Here is an 18,664-nt window from a genome sequence, read left to right as displayed (position 1 = left end):
GAAAGTTACCAAATTCAGCCCTGTAGTTCCCTTTCCTGATTGGTCAGCCTCTGGCAGCCTGAGCCAGGCTACCTTAATGAGGTGTGAAGTGGCCTGGGCTGAAACAAAGGAAGCATCTGGTGGGCCGAGAACTGCTACAGCACATGGCAGAGCAGGATGGAGGAAGAGTAGCAAAACTGATCTTCAAAGGAGGGAAAGTCACTTGGGACAGAAACTGGACCTACCCATTTCCTGCATCCCCAGACAGCTAGGAGCCCCACTGATTAGATTAGGAAAGGTGATGGAGGGGGTGTGTTAAGAGGAACTTAGCCACACCAGTGGGTGGACTCAGCCAGATCTAAACTCTAAGGGTGAATTTTTGTCATCTTGGATTTTGGGAAATGTTGCTCCCTGGGATTGATTTTAGTCAGACTTCACAGGAAGTGGTGAAGCCAGACGGTGGTGGCCTGCTCTCTATCGGACAGGAGCACCCCCCTGCTTCTCACCCCCAAGAGCAAGGATAAATATGGCAGTGTTGCCCCACAATTCAGATCCCTGCTGGAAGAAGATACTGGAAGAAGAAGGACTGCTCTGCTGAACCCTGGCCTTCAACTGGACACTGCACTCACATGGACTGCACCAGCTGCACACTTTGGGTTCAACAAGAAAAGGACGTTGCCTCACTTCTGCAACTCCAGGAGTGGACTCCCTGTAAGCAACATGTACAAAGGAGCTGACCAGAGTCCCCTGCATCAAGTCCTGCAAGAAGAGCCCAGCTGACCAGCGTCAAGTAGCCGTTTGAGAATTCTGACCAGGTGCACTCTGGGAACTGTAGTCCCAACTTCCAAGGAGCAACTCAGAGTTTCTGGAACCTTGGTTCAAGTTTGTGGACACTTCAAGGACCCAAAAAGGACTTCTGGAAGAAAATCCAGAAGTTTCGAGAAGTTTGGAGCAACTTTGTAAAAAAAAGCTCCATAAGTGGACCGACCTGACATCGAGAGTCAAGCTGGGTACCTTCAACCGTGACCCGGCCTGAATTTCAGGATTGTCAGGCTGAAAAGCTCCAGGACTCCAGACTTCCAGGATTTGACCTGAGAGCTCCCAGAAAGGCAATCCGTCGACGCCGCATCGAAATCGGCTTGCTGAGGAGGACCGCATGACATCGAGGGAGAAAAGCTCCAAAAAACGGACTATGTCGGAAGGTAACATTTTGACCGAGCCTCCCGCTCAGTATAGTCGAGCAGGGTTCCATTGTGGGTGGCCTTAACTTGCGACTTTGCCCCGGTCAAGTGCGACCGGATGTCCCCAGTTGGTGCGTTTGTTTTTTAGGTGCTAGAAAACATTTTTTTTAATTAATCTTTAGAAATTCATAATTCAGGTTCCCTACATCGGATTTTTGTCATTTTGGTATTCTTTTAAAGATAAAAATGTTTCCTATTTTTATAAATTGGTATTGGATTTTTATTGTGTGCTGTGTTTTGCTTATTTACTGTTTTGTTGATATTAAATGCTTTGCACACCTGTCTCCTAAGTTAAGCCTGACTGCTCATAGGCCAAGCTACCAAGGGTTGAGCAAGGAAAAATTGACTGAGAAATTGACTAGACCTAGTGGGGGGGGGGGTTTGTGGCATATTGCTAACTGTAGGTACCTATATGCCTTTACCAATAATCCACTTTACAAGTAAGCCATATTCAAAGTAATGATATTTCTTTTCTCCCAGGAGGGCATTTACATATTCTTACTTCATAAAAATGCAAACAGTGGTAAAAGAAGGTTTTACATGGCTCATGCTCTGCACGCATCAGCTAAATTTTTAAAAATAGCTTGTTTGCAGAAGCTGAAACGAGATCTAAAGTGGGATTCAGCTAGGAAGTACTTGCACTCCAAATGGACTTACTTGATGAATACAGACGCATAGTTTCTGAATAAGTAAATAAACCCAAACCACAAAAGAAAACAGAAAAGCAATTGATGCACATAATGGTATTTTGAAGGTGTAATGTGCACAATAAATACATAACTTACTCACATGTAAACATAATAGTGGGTATAAAAATTATCTCATTCTACCAATATTGATCAGTGAGCTCTGACAATAGTACAACCACTCATTATGCAAAAAAATGATTTGTAGATCATTTTTGTAAATATTTCTCAGATGAATGGCCTCACTAACTCAGCTATCTTGAGCTATCATAGCTCCATGTTTGAAACCCCTAGCCTCCCTCCCCCAATCTACACCCATAATGGAGTAAACTAACATTTAAAAGAAGTACATGACTTACTCCTTATTTTTGTTTTCTTCAAGTGTAAACAATATTCTGATTTCATGGTGATCATAACTCTAACATCAACAATGATTAGTCGAGGCCCCTTGACCTGTCCTCACAGTTTCCTCACTGGACCCTTAAAAGTTCTGAGGCAACTTCCCTGACTTATGGCTAAAACAGCCCCCAAAGAGCTCTCTTACATTTGTTTTCTAAGATGGTATAAGGCTGCCTCAACTGCTGGAGCTCCCAAAGACCACCCACAAGTTTGTCTATAAAATGAGGCGCCACCCTCTGGCCACTAGTGGAAAGTCTCGGATACCCACTCTGTGGCTGGAAAAGAGTCAGTTTCAAAGGCAGACCCTTACTATTCCTGCCCACCCTTTGTGTGTGTCAAATTGTCTCAACTTTCCTCTCTCCTTATTATATCTAACAGACAAGAGCAGACAGATGGTTTGTGTGTGTGTGTGGACCAATAAATGTATTTGCCGTGTTCTTCTAATAGGTATTGCCTGGCAGGGCAGCTGTCCCAGAAGGAGGCTTTATTATCCAGAGAAAGCCTGATGAGAGCTGTTCTCACATTTCCCATTAAGAAGGAGAAACATAATTACAGACACTGCAGGAGCTCCAAGCCTGACACATCCAGTGTGGGGGTTGCCTCGGCTTGGACACTGATAAACAAAAATCATATTTTATTACATTTATAGTACAATTCTATGTCCACCAATTTGATATTACCTAGAAACATGCCATGAGGATGGCTTTAATAGCTTATTCCTGGGTAAAAAACTGTGGCTTCTATACACGAAAATGCCTTTGGAAATGGAAAAGATCCTTCAGCCTATGCAGTAAGTAGAGCTTTTGAATTCTGTTAACAGTACTTAATTTGAGCCGGTGGTTTCCGGTGCAGAGCACCAGCACTTATTTTTGAGGGCCAGCACCTATTTTTCTGCCTCAACCGTGAGCAAAAGACACAAATGGGAAAGACGGAGAAAGAGGAAAACGAAAAAGCGCCACGATGGAAAGCTGCAAGAGTGAGCTGACGGGGCAGGGAGTGTCTGTAAATGGATTGAAGAGGCCCAAGATGGCCTTAATATTACGTATCCCGTGCTCCCACATTTATTTGCAGTAGCCGCGTGTATGAGAGGAGGTCTTTGGGCACCGGCACATAGAGCTCTGCCAGCTCCGTACTCATTTCTAAACATATACACCAAGGTCCTGTCGGCTTTAAGGAACATGTTAGAGGTGATTTAATTATTATTTCTAGTAGGCTCTTAAACATATTAAAAGATGTATACATGCTTGCCATGGCTTGGCGTACCGCAGCGCAGCGCTCCTAGGGTAGCCCTGATTCTATGGTTTCTAATCTCAGATGTTGGCGATGCAAAACAACACTGCATCCCATGGGCAACATTTGGCTTTAATGCCACTTGTTCACCTTTGTGCATTTATACTGTGGCCTTACCAAAACGTCAGATTAACTAATTGAGGTTTACCAATTATTCTGTGTATTCTAGGGGTCAGAACAGATTCACTGGGGGGGGGGGGAAGGGGGGAATTTCGCATCATCACAGGGCTCAGAACTCTAAAGAGCAAATCTGTCCAAAACTAAAATAATCAGCAGAGACCAGGAGAAAGGGTGAATTGTCTTATATTTACCCATTGGCTAAAATATCAAATATGCTTGCAATAAGGGAACTCAAAGCTGCCTGAACCTTTGTCACTTAATTCCTAGGTCTCTACCATATACCAATGATTAATTAAACAAAAAGGCAAAATATTAATGGATATCAGTTATTGGTGCTTTCAGAATGCAATTATGCAACAAATAAGGGTGCGTAAAAAACGAACTGTGTTTTTTTTTTTTAAAGAGGTAGTGGGTAAAACATTGACGGGCTGTGCTTGTATTGTAGGAGGAAATATGCCCCAGGGTTCTGGACTGAGACCCTGGATGGTCTTAGTATTGCAATGTCAACTTTTAAGGAGAGGATCATTAGTGATATTAAGAGTGATGCAGAAATACCTAGACAAATGGTAAAATGATGGAATTGTTAGACAGTTTCATGGAGGGAAGGGGGCACTGGACAGCCAGAGGTGGGCTTACTATGTGTGCAAGAACATTGCTTCTGTCTGTTGTAACAGCTTGCTTGTCGGCCTCCGTCAATGGCCGCTCTATTGGATAAAGCATCATTTTCGCCACTTGGGCTTTATTCGACTTTCAATAACACACACCAACCACTGGACGGTCACATAATCTGCAGACACTTGGATTTAAAGCGACCTGGCTGATACTGACACAATAGTCCCCCACCAAGAATCTTTGATGTCCAAGCCTGAGTCTCCTAGCAACACCCGACTCTTAGGATGCATCGACCAGGTTCTGATGTCTCCATCTGCTGGGTTCCCGTCCTTGGATTCCCTGTCTCCTGGCATGCTCTCCTCTGAGTGAGTTTAAATGGGTCCTGATGATGCACCTAATGTGATTTGAGAAGAAGAACAACTAATTCCATAATGGTATGCAGACTGTTCATCATCTGTGCTTTTGTCTACTGTTTGGTAATTTGCTGTCCGCTCATCACAATGTAGCTCATTTGTACTATAAGCTTGTTTTCCATTCTTGTTTTAGGTCACTAATCATATTTCACCCTCATGCTTTGTACAGACATTCCTCTCTTCTACAACGTGTCTGCTCAAAATGTTCATCTTGATTTCACCAATAGTAAAAAATATACAGAACACAGAATCAATAGGTGCAGGATTGAATAAGGACTGGTAAGCCCAGGATGATTACCCAGTAGCAAGGAGGGGGCTGAGAGAGGAAAGATGATATATGGGTCATGGTTAGTAAGATAGGCAGCTCAAATGTAGAGCCTAGAATCCCTCATATGTGCCTGCATAAGATGTTTGATGTTTTAGCTCTTTGGTTAGTACAGATGTGCAAGGCAATGCAGCCAGGTGGCAGCTACTGAGTGAGCTCAGACCTGTCACAGTAAAGCAGCCTTTTGCGTACCACACTTGCATCTGTTGTCAATAGAGCTATTATGGCCAATGGAGGCCCAGGAGGACGAGGGCAGCAATCTATCCCCGTCAACGGCAAACTAGGGAAAAGTGGCTGATTGCAGAACCCCAGACACCCTCCCTGCCGTGCAGATTTGGATGTGCCGTACCGGCAAGAAAAAAGTGGCAGTCCAACTGCCATGTTTGAGTTAGTGGATTGTGGGAAGGGGGGTGAAAACTCACCTTTTTCCACCTTCCACCCCCGTCTTTGACTGGACAACACCTGCCATTGCTGCTGCCACCGACCCACCGAGAAAACATGACCCTCCCATCACCAGACTCGAAGGTAGGGATGCTGCATTGCCAAGGTACACTGGGTGGGCACTGCAGAGGAGGTTGGAGCTTCTGCAGACATGTCACAGTTTAAAAAAAAAATTCTGTGACATGCATATGTGGGGTACACAATGGTGTCACGCATGGCTGGGGACTCACTGTCACAACAGACATATCCCACATATACACAACTGTCATTGTGGTTTCATCATTCAGAGCAAAATGAATGCTGGCACCACATTGATGATACACTCACACTGGATAACAGTGTCCATGTGTGTGCGTTGCAAGCGGACCTTTACAGGTAGGTTTGTGATATCAGATGTGTGTGTGTGTGTGTGTGGATTGGTGGTTTGAGGTAGAGGGAGCTGGAGTGGGTGGTATAGTTGTGTCTGTATGTGTGTCACTTGCATGTGAGACCAATGTTGTGTATGTTGTGTTGCCGTGTGACACATTCAGGTGAGCGTTGTTATGTGACAGACGTTGTTGAGCTGTGAGTGGTTGTGCTTGTGTGTGTGTCAATAGCGTTTGTGTGTTGTATCATGGATGTATGTCAATGTGTAATTCCCGCATGTATGGGTTGTGTTGTGTTGGAAGGGCAAAGGTTTATTGTGTGTATGTGGGGTGTTGTGTAGTGCAGAGGCAGACTCTGCCATTGTACAAAGTCCATTGGGATCCACCGCCATCTCCCTCATCTGTAATCTGTCATCATTCACTCTGCTTTCAGAACTGTAACATTTAAATAAGGTGTAATGAACACAATTGGCTTGACGGTCTTTTCGGATCCGCCGTTGGCATGGCTGGGCGGTGTGACCGCCAAGATCTAAAATAGGCCCTTCGTTAGTTTTGGTTGATACAGGAGTGCTGACTATAGTTACACAAGCCGTGGACAGTGGGAGCAATGAGTAGACAGGTCTGGACGGGATAGGCGAGTCAGTGGGTCTAAGACGGCAAGGTGGTCCTGTAGGTTTAAGATGCTAAGGTAGACTGGTAGGTCTAGGTTGTGAACTAAAGTGTGGGAGGGCAATGATCCGAGGCATCTCACTCCCAAACATCACCAATGATGACCACAGGGATAAGCACAGTTGCTTTCCAATTAGGGTCAACTTACAGAGAGAGTGCCTCTGCAAGTACACTGGAGAGGGTACATTAGTGGGTTCATATACCTGAGCACTGGGACTGAGTTCTGGTGCACTGTAGTTTGGCCTCTTGTAGATAATCCTATGCCTTAAACAAAGATGCTCCGAATATGTCAGTGCCTCCACCTTGTTTAGAGTAGAACAAATAACTAAGAAGCCAATAAAACTCAGGCCATTGTCTTGTATATCGCTGAAAGGATTTATTGGCAAGTATAAAACTTGGCCTCACAACAGGCATGATAGTCAGAGGGCCTGATTTAGAGTTTGGCAAAGGGGGTTATTCCATCACAAACGTGGCAGATATCCCGTCTGCCATATTACGATCCCATTATAGCCTATGGAGATCGTAATACAGTGAACGGGATATCGGTCACATTTGTGACGGAGTAAACCGTGCACCAAACTCCTTCCCCGGCAATCCTTCCCATGCAAACAAGACCCAGTCAAGATCCTATGGACAGGCCATAGTTTCCTACTAGGGAACACAGTGTCCCCCACAATCACATAGGGTACTTCCTCACTCAATCAATCAATATATGTATTTGTATAGCGCACTAATCATCGGTGAGGGTATCCAGGCGCTGTGATAGCTGCGTCTATCTCAGTCGAACAGCCAAGTCTTGAGAGTTCTTCTGAATTTCTGGATGGAGGGGGCTGCCCTTAGGAAGGGGGAGGCTGTTCCAGGCCTTAGCAGCTAGGTATGTGAATGAGCGACTGCCTTAAGCGTTGCAGCAAATTCGTAGAGTAGTTGCGAGGGCGAGCAATGCAAAGCGAAGGAGTCTGGAGGGGGTGAAAGTCCAAGCGATGGTTGAGGCCTGCTGGTACTTGGTTGTGGTGGGATTTGTAAGCGAACGTCAGGAGCTTGAATTGGCAGCATTTGTGTGCGGGAAGCCAGTGGAGGTTTCTGAAATGCTCACCTCCTATTAAGCGCGATAAAGATGGGGCATATCACACATAGGGTGATGTGAAGCGCTCAGGCTCTGAGACTAGATTATCACAAACCCTAGGAATGCAACTAGAGGACTCGGGCCACCCTAGGGACTATGAAACAGCAACAGAAGCAAAGTGACAAGAACTTCCAAGCACCTTGGAAGTCAATCCCTCATTCCTTTCTGGGGTGAATGTGTTTGGATTGCCATGATGACCAGCATTCTGAAGAATTCAAGAAATTAGGAAGTGGGGCTACCTAACTCTAAGATTATCTCCCGCCACATCTGGCGACCACAGTAAAGACATCTGGAAGAGTGCACGCGACACAGAGGTGCAGCATTGCCAGACTAGAACCCAGACAAATGTTGGATAGAGACAACACAACACCAGGCATTCTCCTAAATTGCTCCCATGGCCTAGAGCACCACATAAATCAGATTCATCAGCATCTATAGCGTCTCCTCTTCTTTACAGAACTGAAAACACATCTCTCCAACAACATGTCATTCATGTAACCATGCGGAATCCGGATCTCCCATGAGCACCTCTTCCCGACCCCCCGCAAGTCACCACCAGGAAGGAGACATTCCTTCCCTTTCTGGGGCAGACAAACACCCTCCCTTGTGCTACACAGTTCCTCAAGTGCTTGTGGGTAAACAGAGCTATGTTGATGTGTAACTAGCAGTACTCAACAGAAGTAACACACATACACACATTATGTACCACACTGAGCACAGGTGTGCACACTGAATGGGCCTGACTGTATTTACCCAGGTGAGTGCATGTGCGAGCATCCAGGGAGGTATGGCTGGAAGCTTGTTGATGGGTCATGTCAACGAGCATCACACCCAGCATCCTAACCATCTACATGAGATACCTTTTGTGTCCTCCGCCCACAGAACCTATTCACAGCAATAGAAGATCTAGTGCTGCATGCACCCATCGTCCTTGGGCAACAGAAATCAAAGATGAACTCTTGTGCCTGAGGGACATCCCATCATTATTTGATCTCATTAGGAAAGTAAGCAGTAGTTGCTAGGCATTGCAGTGCTGTCACTTGTGATCATAATGATCAAAGCAGAGAGGAAGGAGTGTGCAGAACCTTATCTCCGACTGTACTCCTTGGTCTGCCTTCGCATTGGGATTTGCATTCCTAGATGTTACTTTAATAACTAAACGAAATAAATCTCTTTGACGTGCTCTAGCTCAAAGACAAAAGTCCGTGTGAAAACAGTAATGTCACAAGGGTGCCATGGGCCTTAATGTAAGCAAGAGAAACGTGTCTCCCTGCCCCCATTATACTGTAAGGCACAGTGCTTAATTTGTAAATAAAGACGTGCCGGTGCCCAGAGCCCACCTCTTAAACACGTGGCTGCTGCAATTAAATGTGTGAACACGGAATACTGAGGCAGCGGAATCCTGAAGCCATCGCGAGCCTCTTCAATCCATAAAAAAACACTCCCTGCCCTTCAGCTCACTCTAGCAACTTTCTACTTTCTCTCTTTGCGACGCTTTTTCGTTTTTCCTTTCCTCCGCCTTTCCTATATATGTCTTTTGCTCATAGCAAATGCTTGAGGCAGAAGAATAAGCCCCGGCCCTCAAAAATAAGTGCCGGTGCTCAGCACCGGAAACAACAAGCACAAATTAAGCACTGGTAAGGCATCCATAACTGGGGTGCAGCGGGCTCCTCACATCTCTTGAGTCCGGTGCTGCTGCACCTGCAGCACTAATGATAGCTACACCCCTTAAGTGACGCAAGGCACTGCACAAGGAGGGGAGTCTCCCCAATATCGAGCAGGGAGTATCGTGGGTCCTTAACATCGCAGGCAGAATATGGAGGGACAAAATACTGAGAGGGAAATATGTAGAGATTTTTCTATACTTAACTCCACATATTTGTTCCTTGACCATATATATATATATATATATATATATATATATATATATATATATATATATATATATATATATATATATATCTTCAAGGCACGCAGATGTGGAGTTAAGACCTATAAATCTACACTTTCTACTTTTTATACACTTATCTTTCGATATTTTGCCCCTTGATACTGTATGTGTTATGATATCGCGATATCCTTTGCTCGATATTTCGTGATGCAGTCGTACCGTGACAAGGACATATGCCAGATGCAGAAAGGCCACTTCCCTCCCACTCTGTAACATGGTTTCTTACAGACAGATACTTGGACCCTTCTGTGCTGCTCTTTCTCTATTCTTCATGTTTGACTGTGGAAAGGAGTGGAGGGGAAGTGATAAGATTGAGGTGAACAAGCGGGTTGCTGTCAAGTAATCAATAACTATCTAGGTGATGGTATATAACAACTTTGAAATATATGTTGGAACCAAAATATGCTGAACTTTGGCGCACAGGGGCCATTCTAGAGCAAGTCCTAATAGTTTGCTAGAAAAATTGTTAGGCCTTTTCCCAAACGTGTCGGAAACAAACATGACCTCCTTTCCATAATCGAGGTAAAAAGCATTATTTGTAATTTACTTGGATTGTGCACGTGTTTTGCTTTTATGTAATTTACACTATGTCCTTGGTAAACAAATTCACTGATGACATAAGAAAGCTCCAGACAGTAGCGTTCTAGATTGCAAACACTGACTGATAAGGTCTCCCTAGACTAAAGTGATAGCATCAATTTCCTCACAATTCCTTCCTTCCAACTTGATGTTGCTGTAGCTGTTAGTAACAGCCAGGGACAGCATTAAGGCAGTGCGATGGGTGCAGTTGCACCAGGCGCTGACCTGGATGAGGGACACTGACCTCAGGTGGGGCGATGTGTTTAGCAATAACTAAAATAAAAGCACCTGCTGCAGAGTTCCTTGTGGGTCCAGCTTTCAGGCAGCAACGGAAATGTCAAGATAACTTATGATTAATGTTCCTGCTAGAGAGAGAGAGATGGAGTTTTGTTAAATGGCAGTTTTGAATCGCCTCAAACTAGCGCAGAGGGTTAATACGCCCGCTGCAAAAAACAGATCTGTATTTTATGTGGATAGCTGAGTGGATTAGCCTTCACCAGCACTTTAAAACAAATGAAATGTATGTGAGAGAGGTTTTATGGAGTGATGAGGGACCTTTTTGCCAGACGGTTGTGAGGGAATCCTAGATGGAGCTCATGGGAGGGGGACACCAAAAAAGATGGCCTGAAGGGCATTCAGATATGTTTTGCACCACCCCTGGTGGGGCCTGTTAATGCTAAGTCAGCTTCTTTCTTCCTGCCATGGTTGCTGCCTTTACAGAATAATTGCACACGGCGGGTCCACGCGTGTGATGTCATTCACTTTCAGCCGCTGTTTGAGAGGGGAGGTGGAGCAAGGTACAGGGGACACGAGGATGTAGTGCACACATAGCTTTCGATGAAGGCTGAGCCTGCTGCAGATGACTGACAGCTACAGAAACCTCTGTGTGGCTCCTATTCCACCACTCATTCAGTGAAAGCAGCCAACAGGACAACAAGCATTTGCAAAGCCAATAGGTTTAGCCTATGAAAGATCTATTGGGCTTGTGAATATTGCTTTACTTTCCAAGGCTGATACAAACTATGTACTACTGATGGTCACACGTTTGTTGCAGGGGGATTTGCACGAGTGCACAACCTAATTTTTAAGTCTACCGACTGATGTTATTCATGATGAAATCTTTTAGACAAACACGGATGGGGAGAGGATGTCGAGCCTTTGAAGCTGGGGAACTGTGCTTGAGTCTCAGCAGGAGGCTCAACATCCTCTTATTCTGGGCAAATCACTTAATCTCTCTGTTCCTGAAAATTAACATGTCAGTCTGTAATACAACTGGTGCTCATGTAACGCACTCCGATACCTTCGGGTCGAGCTTGCCTTATCTAAAATTGAAAGAAAAAAAAAAGAGAGACGAACAGCATGAGAGGGGGTAAACAAACACGAAGGATGTGTGGGAAGCAACAGCAGGAGGGGGACATGATAGGGAGCACAAACAATGGGCAGTGAGAAGGATAAAGCAGCATGAGGGAGCCGGAGGAGGGCAGGAAGAGTGCAAGCCAAAAAAATAACAAATAGCAATTCTGTGCAGGAAGGTGACAGAACACATGCACCTGCATGGATTGCAAGGAAGACATTTTTTTTTTTTAAAGTACCTCGGAGTGGCACAGACAGTGGAAGGACACTGGCTGCCAGCCAGAAATGGTACGTGGTCCAAGCTCCAGGAACAGCCAGGAAAGAGAGGAAGTAAAACCTGATGACGTGAGAAACTGCTGACCAGTGAGAAGTAAGAAAATGAGAGTGACTGCAAAGCCCATGAATGGTAAGTAATGGACCGGCTGTAAGCTCCTTTTAAGATTTTTTGTATTATAATAAGAGATTCTGCAAGCACAGCAAAAGCGCTGTGCAGACTAAACCTATAAAGCAAGGACACAACATTCTTGTAGGCAACCTCTGAGCTGGCTGTATTAGCATTATAGATTGGTACAGTGGTAATTAATGTGCAGGTAATTGCCTGTTAGGCTTGTCAGATTTTGGGCAAGTTTCCCATGATAATACTCCCTGTACTGTAGGTATCCAAGGACTGCAGCCTTCACTGATAACTAAGAAACATTAAAGAAAGAGTGCCAGGGAGCAAATGGGGTGTGATTAAGCATATTCTTTGCAAAACCACAGTACCTCTGCTGTACCACTCAACCGCCCTTACTGTATTGGCTTCAAGAGGGTTATTGCTCAGAGCGTCCATGCACAGTGTCATGGAGCCACAGAAGCAAAACGTCATTCACGGTAAGCACTCACTAGTCTTGAATGATGTTAGCAGAAGATTTGTGATTATCCACTATCAAGGCTATCACCACTAGCGAGAAGAGACACAGTGAGGGGGCCAGAGAATCATGTAGATCATGCATTTCTGCAAATATGCCCTGAAGCAAGTAAAGTTAGGGCTGGTACGATTACATCAAGGTTCATCAACATCTATCGATGTGCGATGACACACAAGCAACAATATTCAATGTCGCAAAACCTTCCTCAAACTTATCCAGAACTGGATTTCAAGTACCAAACTTGCATTTCTGCAAATACCACTTGAATCAAGTAAAGTTAGTGCCGGTATTACCTCAACAACCATCAACATCCATCAATATGCAGATGACACACAACCAACAACATTCAATGACTCAAAACCCTTCTTAGACCTTCAACCAGACAAGGTGTTAATTCTCTTGCCAAGGCGCTTCGAACAACCACAGATTCAAACCTGGCTCACAGCAAACCTCGTTGACTGTACTCTTCACAGCTGACAGACAAAGCAAAATCCCTTGGATTCACTGTCAAAAGAGGCAACACTCTGCTTATTGGTCTTCCAAATTTCCCCCCCCCCCCTGAAATGTGCCAAACGTGCTGTGGACTATCTTGTCAATTACTTGAAGAAATTCATCGTTATCACTCTACAATGCAGGAACTATACTGACTTCCCCTCCAGACCAATATCATCTTCAAGAACAGCGATATCACTTACGAGGCTACCAGAAACGATAGCCTGATGTACCTGACCAAAACACGATCTACCTCCAGGCGACAAGGTCACACCTGGAGCCATGAAATCATTGCCAGGAGACAAAGAGGCGTGGGGCAGAAAATATCATAAGGCAGGCCTCCTTCATCCTGGAAACCAGGATCTGGAACAATAAGCCCATTGACATCAGGACTGGCCGGACCTCTCACAATTTAGAAAGAAAATTAAGACACGTGTCTTGAAGCAGAACGTCCTAGCGCCTGAACTTGCCTGTTGCCTACATCAGTGCCAGCTCTTGTTCGACACTCTGTTGCCTGGCTACACAAGCACAGCTTCACACGCACATTAAGGCCACTGCAAAGGCACCTCCACAACAAGGCACAAGAAGGCACCAGACTGCAACAAATGGCTAAAATAAATGGGTGGCCAAATGGCAAACCATCCTTTTGGCTGAGTTTCCAAACATCATTGCACTGGGTCTGACTAGTGCAGAACAGAGAAATTTTAAGGCATGGGCAAAGTGGGCTCTGGCCCAGGGCCCCAGCCTTCCAGCGGGCCCCTGATGGACCGGGCTCTGGTCTGCGGAGTCTTGCGCTGATGACCTTGATTAATTCTCAAACTGTTTCAAATACTGTTTTCCTTTCATTTATTTTTAATGTGGGTGATGTGTGAGAGTTTTTTACAGCCATTTTGTAGAGAAATGTAGTGTTTATGTTTCATGCAACATCCATAAAAAAAGTTTATTTTATATCAAAACAGGACCTCCCCGCATATGATAAATGGGAGGGTGTCACAGTGATTATTTGTAATAATATTAGTGAACCGCTGCTGTGTTACAATATTAAAACACGTCACTATCTCTGAATATTAGATGTAAACACATTTAGAATTTGGACGAGTGTGTCTGTGCACTGTCAGATCTGATCCAAAAAAACAGGAAAGAGCTGGAAATGGATGATACTTTCAAAGGTGTTCCCAAGGGCCCCCAAAATAAGTTTGGCCCATGGCCCCCAAAATCCTTAAGATGTCCCTGGTGCAGACCCGCTGTACTGATGAAGAACAACGAACACGCAGCTTGAAGCAAAACTAGAAAGGATGGGATGGCACAGTGAGTTAAGACGCTCACCGCTGACATCCGCTGTGGTCGCCAGGTCAGAAGTTGACATCATGGGTCCCTCAGGTTTGTAGTCTCCAGAGATTGATTTTAGTAACATCTGCGCTTATAAAAGGTAATAACTGCAGCATTATGCACTAAATGGAGACAAGCTAATTTACAATCGGTCTCACAAAAAATTTTAGGGCCGACTACGCTCTTCGGAGAAATTAGGACAGGAAAAAATAGTGCTTTTCCTTATTGATATGATACCGTGAGATTTAGCTGTGTTGACACCTTTCTTATCGTTTTATAAGAAGATAAGACACGGAGGCCTCCACCTTTGTGCATCATAGGCGCACACGAGTCAGTGGTGTGCTCCGTGAAAGATGTATCTCTTCCCCGAGGGCAACCCCAAGTTTTCCTCAGTTTGTTTGCTTTCCTGTTCTATGGTGTCCTGGATTGTCCTTAATATGCACTCAAAGATCAGCAAGTCCCCCAGCACGCGCTACCAGGCTCAGACCGGCCTTCTGATCCCTAGACTGTGCCAGGGGTGGCTCCTCCGTCTTGAGCTGGCCAAACACACATGTGCACAGGGCTCTTTCCAGCCAGCAACACAGTTCCTGGGCTAGAGAGAGGCTCCTCTGGTTCCCAGCCTGCCTGGGAGGGCCCTGGCTGGGCGTTCCCAGCCAATCCTGACGCTGCTCTGAGCAGCGTCAGGATTGGCTGCAGGGCAGGCTGGATGCCTGTGCCTGCAGCGACTATGGAAAGAAGAGCGGCGCGGGTCGGCGGATTATGTACATTTTTATTTTTTTAAATTAATAATAATAATAATAATCATTTTTAATATTAAAATGTGCTCTGCACCCACCCCACCCCTTTTTAGCACTGCGAGCCGCGACTGCTAGCCACACAGGTTGTCTTGTGTGACCCTTAACAAACCCTTCCCTGAGTGAACCGCAACAAGCCCAACCAGATTATCAGCATCCAAAGAGTGGCGTCCTACTGATCTATCATCTGCCTCAGAGCTAGAACATGGCCTTAGCTGTCGACGGGTTCCATGTGATGACCTGAGATCCCGACAGCAAGTCCTTGTTTTTTAAAGAACAGAATGTTTCCTTCTGATGCCAGGCCCAGGGTGTCATCTATACCATGGCCAACTGGCAACTAATCACAAGTTATTACCTATAGCCATAGCAGTCTTCTCCAGGCTAACTATGAAGCAATGGCATACCAGGCCTATGGCTGTTTGTCATGAGCATTAATGCTGCTCTTTCAGCCTACACCACATACCTGCATGGACTTGCAGTTTTTCTTTCCTCATTTTAAGAAGAGGTGGGCAGAACTCGCGGAGGTTCACTCCGCGGAGTTACATAACAACTATGCAAAATTCTGTGGAGTTTTGCGAGCAGGTGGAATTCAGGCATGTCACCCTGCTCATGCCGATTCTTTGCACCAGAAGCTTGTTTTGTGCTGTAAAATCAGTGTGAATCGCACCATGCAGCGCACCAAAGGGCACTGCTTCTTTCTGCCACTCCAGCAAACTTCCTCAACGCAAACAGTCGCGACCTGCCGTGACCATTCGCATTGAGAAATCTCACCGGGAGGCGTTCTAGCGCCCGAAAATCGCATTAGAGGATGCAAATTTTCGCTCGCGCTGACCCAATTTAGCCTTAGTGAGCAGCACGTGAGAAAAAACTCTTCCACGCAGCGGTTTGCGGAGTTTTGCTGGAACTCTGTGCTCCAGGTGGAATGCTGAGTGGGCAAAGCTCCGCGAACTCCACCGGCAGAGCGTAATGTTTCACCCACCCCTAGTTTTAAGATTACCAGATGATGCCAAATCCCCAAAGACAGTGGTTTTGTTCTGGGCTAGTGTTTAACACCTACTGTATGAATCTGGGCTTGTAGTCCCAGTTTACTTCAACTGATCCAGTTGAATTGACACACCTAGAAAAGACTGTTTATTAAAGAAAAGTCCAGGACTGGAGCACTGTGCCCTGGTGACCCGCACTCATCGAGTGACCATAGCCATATTAGCGGGGTCATTTAGCTACTTGGGCTTAATCGGCCCATTTACTTTAGCACAGAGTATCCTCTGAGTATTTCTGCCCGCTTTACGGACATGTGTAAAAAATAGGGAATAACCTGCGTGAATGCCAGTTCCGCCTGTTTTATGCCCATAGTCTCACACTCAGTGCCCAGAAAGGGGGAGACCTTGCAGCTCATCTCCAGTGCCATGTATAAAGAAGCCACTCATGACCAGGGTTACTGGGGACCACCATGGGCATAGAGGTGATGAAAATATCCAAGATGGCAGCTGACGCTGCAGAACCTCTTTGTTGGAGCGAAACGTGCGAATGGCAGCAGCATGTCATACCACCTTTACTAACCTCTCGCGCACCTTCTGGATTGTCCCCACTTCATTTGTCGCCAGAGCCGGACTGGCCACCATAAGCAGCCCTGGCTCCTTTCCTTTCTTTCTTTCCATTAATTCTCTTTCTTCCATTCTACTATTATCCCACCTGCCACCCGCTGCCCTAAACCTAGAGTTGGAAGAGCCAAGATTTTAACAGGGAGAGTGAGCCAAGGCAGAGGCAAGGGATTGGGTTGGCCCTAAGAGCATGCGCACAAACAATTAGAATATTTGGTACATAAACCGTGCAACAAACATCATGTAAAACTATGATAAAGTCTCTTCAAATTAAAAATATATACATTTTTTTTTTAACACAGAAGCTTTTCACCTTATTACTTCAGAGTATATCACTGCATTTTGAGGCATTTATTAAAAAATATAGTTTTTAAATATGAACTTATAAACATGCATCTTCCACCATGACAACAATGCAATTAACGCACTAAGAGGCGAATCAGTGTGTCATGTGTGCCTTATATGTGGCTTACATCATTCTTATAGATGGTGCAACACTATAATTTGTTAAATGAAACACAAGAGTTTTTTGCCAGTGCACATCATGAACTCAGGTATTTGAAGGTGCTCACATTTCTAATAATGAAGATGAAGGATGCTCAGCGAAATAAAATATTTGCCTAGGACCAAACAACTTGGACAGTCGAAAAAGTTAAAATTGATCCCAGGTAACCTGGTTTCCCCTTGAGCAAGTCAACCCCTGGAGGGTATGGCTCTCTCACGCCCTCTTGTTTTACATCAAAGGTTAATGCTTTGTCTTCAATTCTTGGTGCACAAGCTTAGAACATCGGGGGCAGATAGAAGCCACATCAAAGATCAGTTAATTTTGGGCTGAAGAGTCTGAGAGGTACTTGAGCTGAGCCAGAGTCAGGCATTTGGTTTGAGCTTTCAGTGTCTTGGTCATCTCTACATAAACCCCGGGAAGCTGGAGACCCAAGCAGGAGTCTACGCCTTTCAGAACTGGCCTCAAACAGTTCCAGCTCACCCGTAGAAATGTCCAATAGGGTAGATTGCCAGCCTGGCCCTGCCCTGGGTCATATTATACTGGTTCTCACTCAAGTTCTGAACGCTGGTTACACCCCTGCATTAACCAACAAATACATATGAGATGAGGGGGAAACTAGATTTGTCAAGCCAAGATGTTTGAAGAACACAGAGCAAGAGGGAGAGTTTACAGAATAAAAGATGTTCACCTTTTATTCAAGGATGAATGCTGCAGTGCAGACCTTCCAACTAAGGGGGTGAGGAGGAGATGTGGTCTTGGAAGGGGCGGGACATGTGCCAAGAAGTACCTAAGAGGCAGTTTGGGCTCCTCACACCCACCAAACCTCCTCCTACAAAACAGAAAGCTTGCCAAGGCTGGTGCCGATGTTCTGGGGTCTTTTCACTTGGTGTTAGCTACTCGTTTTCCTGCCTCCGTGTGATATCGTCTCCTGCAGGGAGCTGATATCGTGTGACACACGGTGGCACCGTGTGAGTTAGCAGGTTTGGCAGTGGCCTATAGGAAGTCAATATTAACATCAATTGGTATTTTAAAACTACCAACTATATGTTTCAAAAGTATTTTTAGAGCTATGGGGTTGGATGACTGGACTGTTGAACACCTCCCCACCACTGTACCCCCTTACCTTCAAGCAAGATACAGCAGCCCTGGCTCCCCAGGGCACTCACCTTGGAGTTCTCGGTGTGGAACTTGGCACAGGCTTGCAGCTGGGCCATCCAGAACTGCCTCTCCTTAGCATCGGCCGCTGGAAGAGAGATAAGCGCCATTTAGAAAGCTATCATTTTATGTGAATAGGGGACAGGGAATCACTTTCCTGCTCTCAGCCTGATATCAGGGTGAAATGCTGCACAAAGGCAATTTACAGCAATAATACGAGGCACATCACTCATCACTGCCAGCCACGGGGGACTGGCATGCGAGTTCATGTTCTGGCAATATTGTAGATAAATGTCTCTGCCTTGTGAATGGAGACAACACCGATGGTACAAAG

The 18,664-nt window shown here is 45.3% G+C and overlaps 1 protein-coding gene across 2 annotated transcripts in view; it reads right to left on the bottom strand.

The window, feature by feature from the left end:
• The window catches only part of OSBPL10 (oxysterol binding protein like 10), a 553,744-nt gene that overhangs the window by 289,875 nt on the left and 245,205 nt on the right, over positions 1–18,664 (bottom strand). For both annotated transcript variants that reach the window (XM_069211998.1, XM_069211999.1), the window contains exon 3: positions 18,342–18,418. In XM_069211998.1, the coding sequence (XP_069068099.1) occupies positions 18,342–18,418 (77 nt within the window). The remainder of the gene's footprint in view (positions 1–18,341; positions 18,419–18,664) is intronic.

This window comes from Pleurodeles waltl, chromosome 10 (genome assembly GCF_031143425.1).
Source record: "Pleurodeles waltl isolate 20211129_DDA chromosome 10, aPleWal1.hap1.20221129, whole genome shotgun sequence".
Classification (NCBI taxonomy): Eukaryota; Metazoa; Chordata; class Amphibia; order Caudata; family Salamandridae; genus Pleurodeles; species Pleurodeles waltl.
Note: the sequence above shows the minus strand (reverse complement) of the source record. Positions and strands in the feature narration are given on the sequence as shown.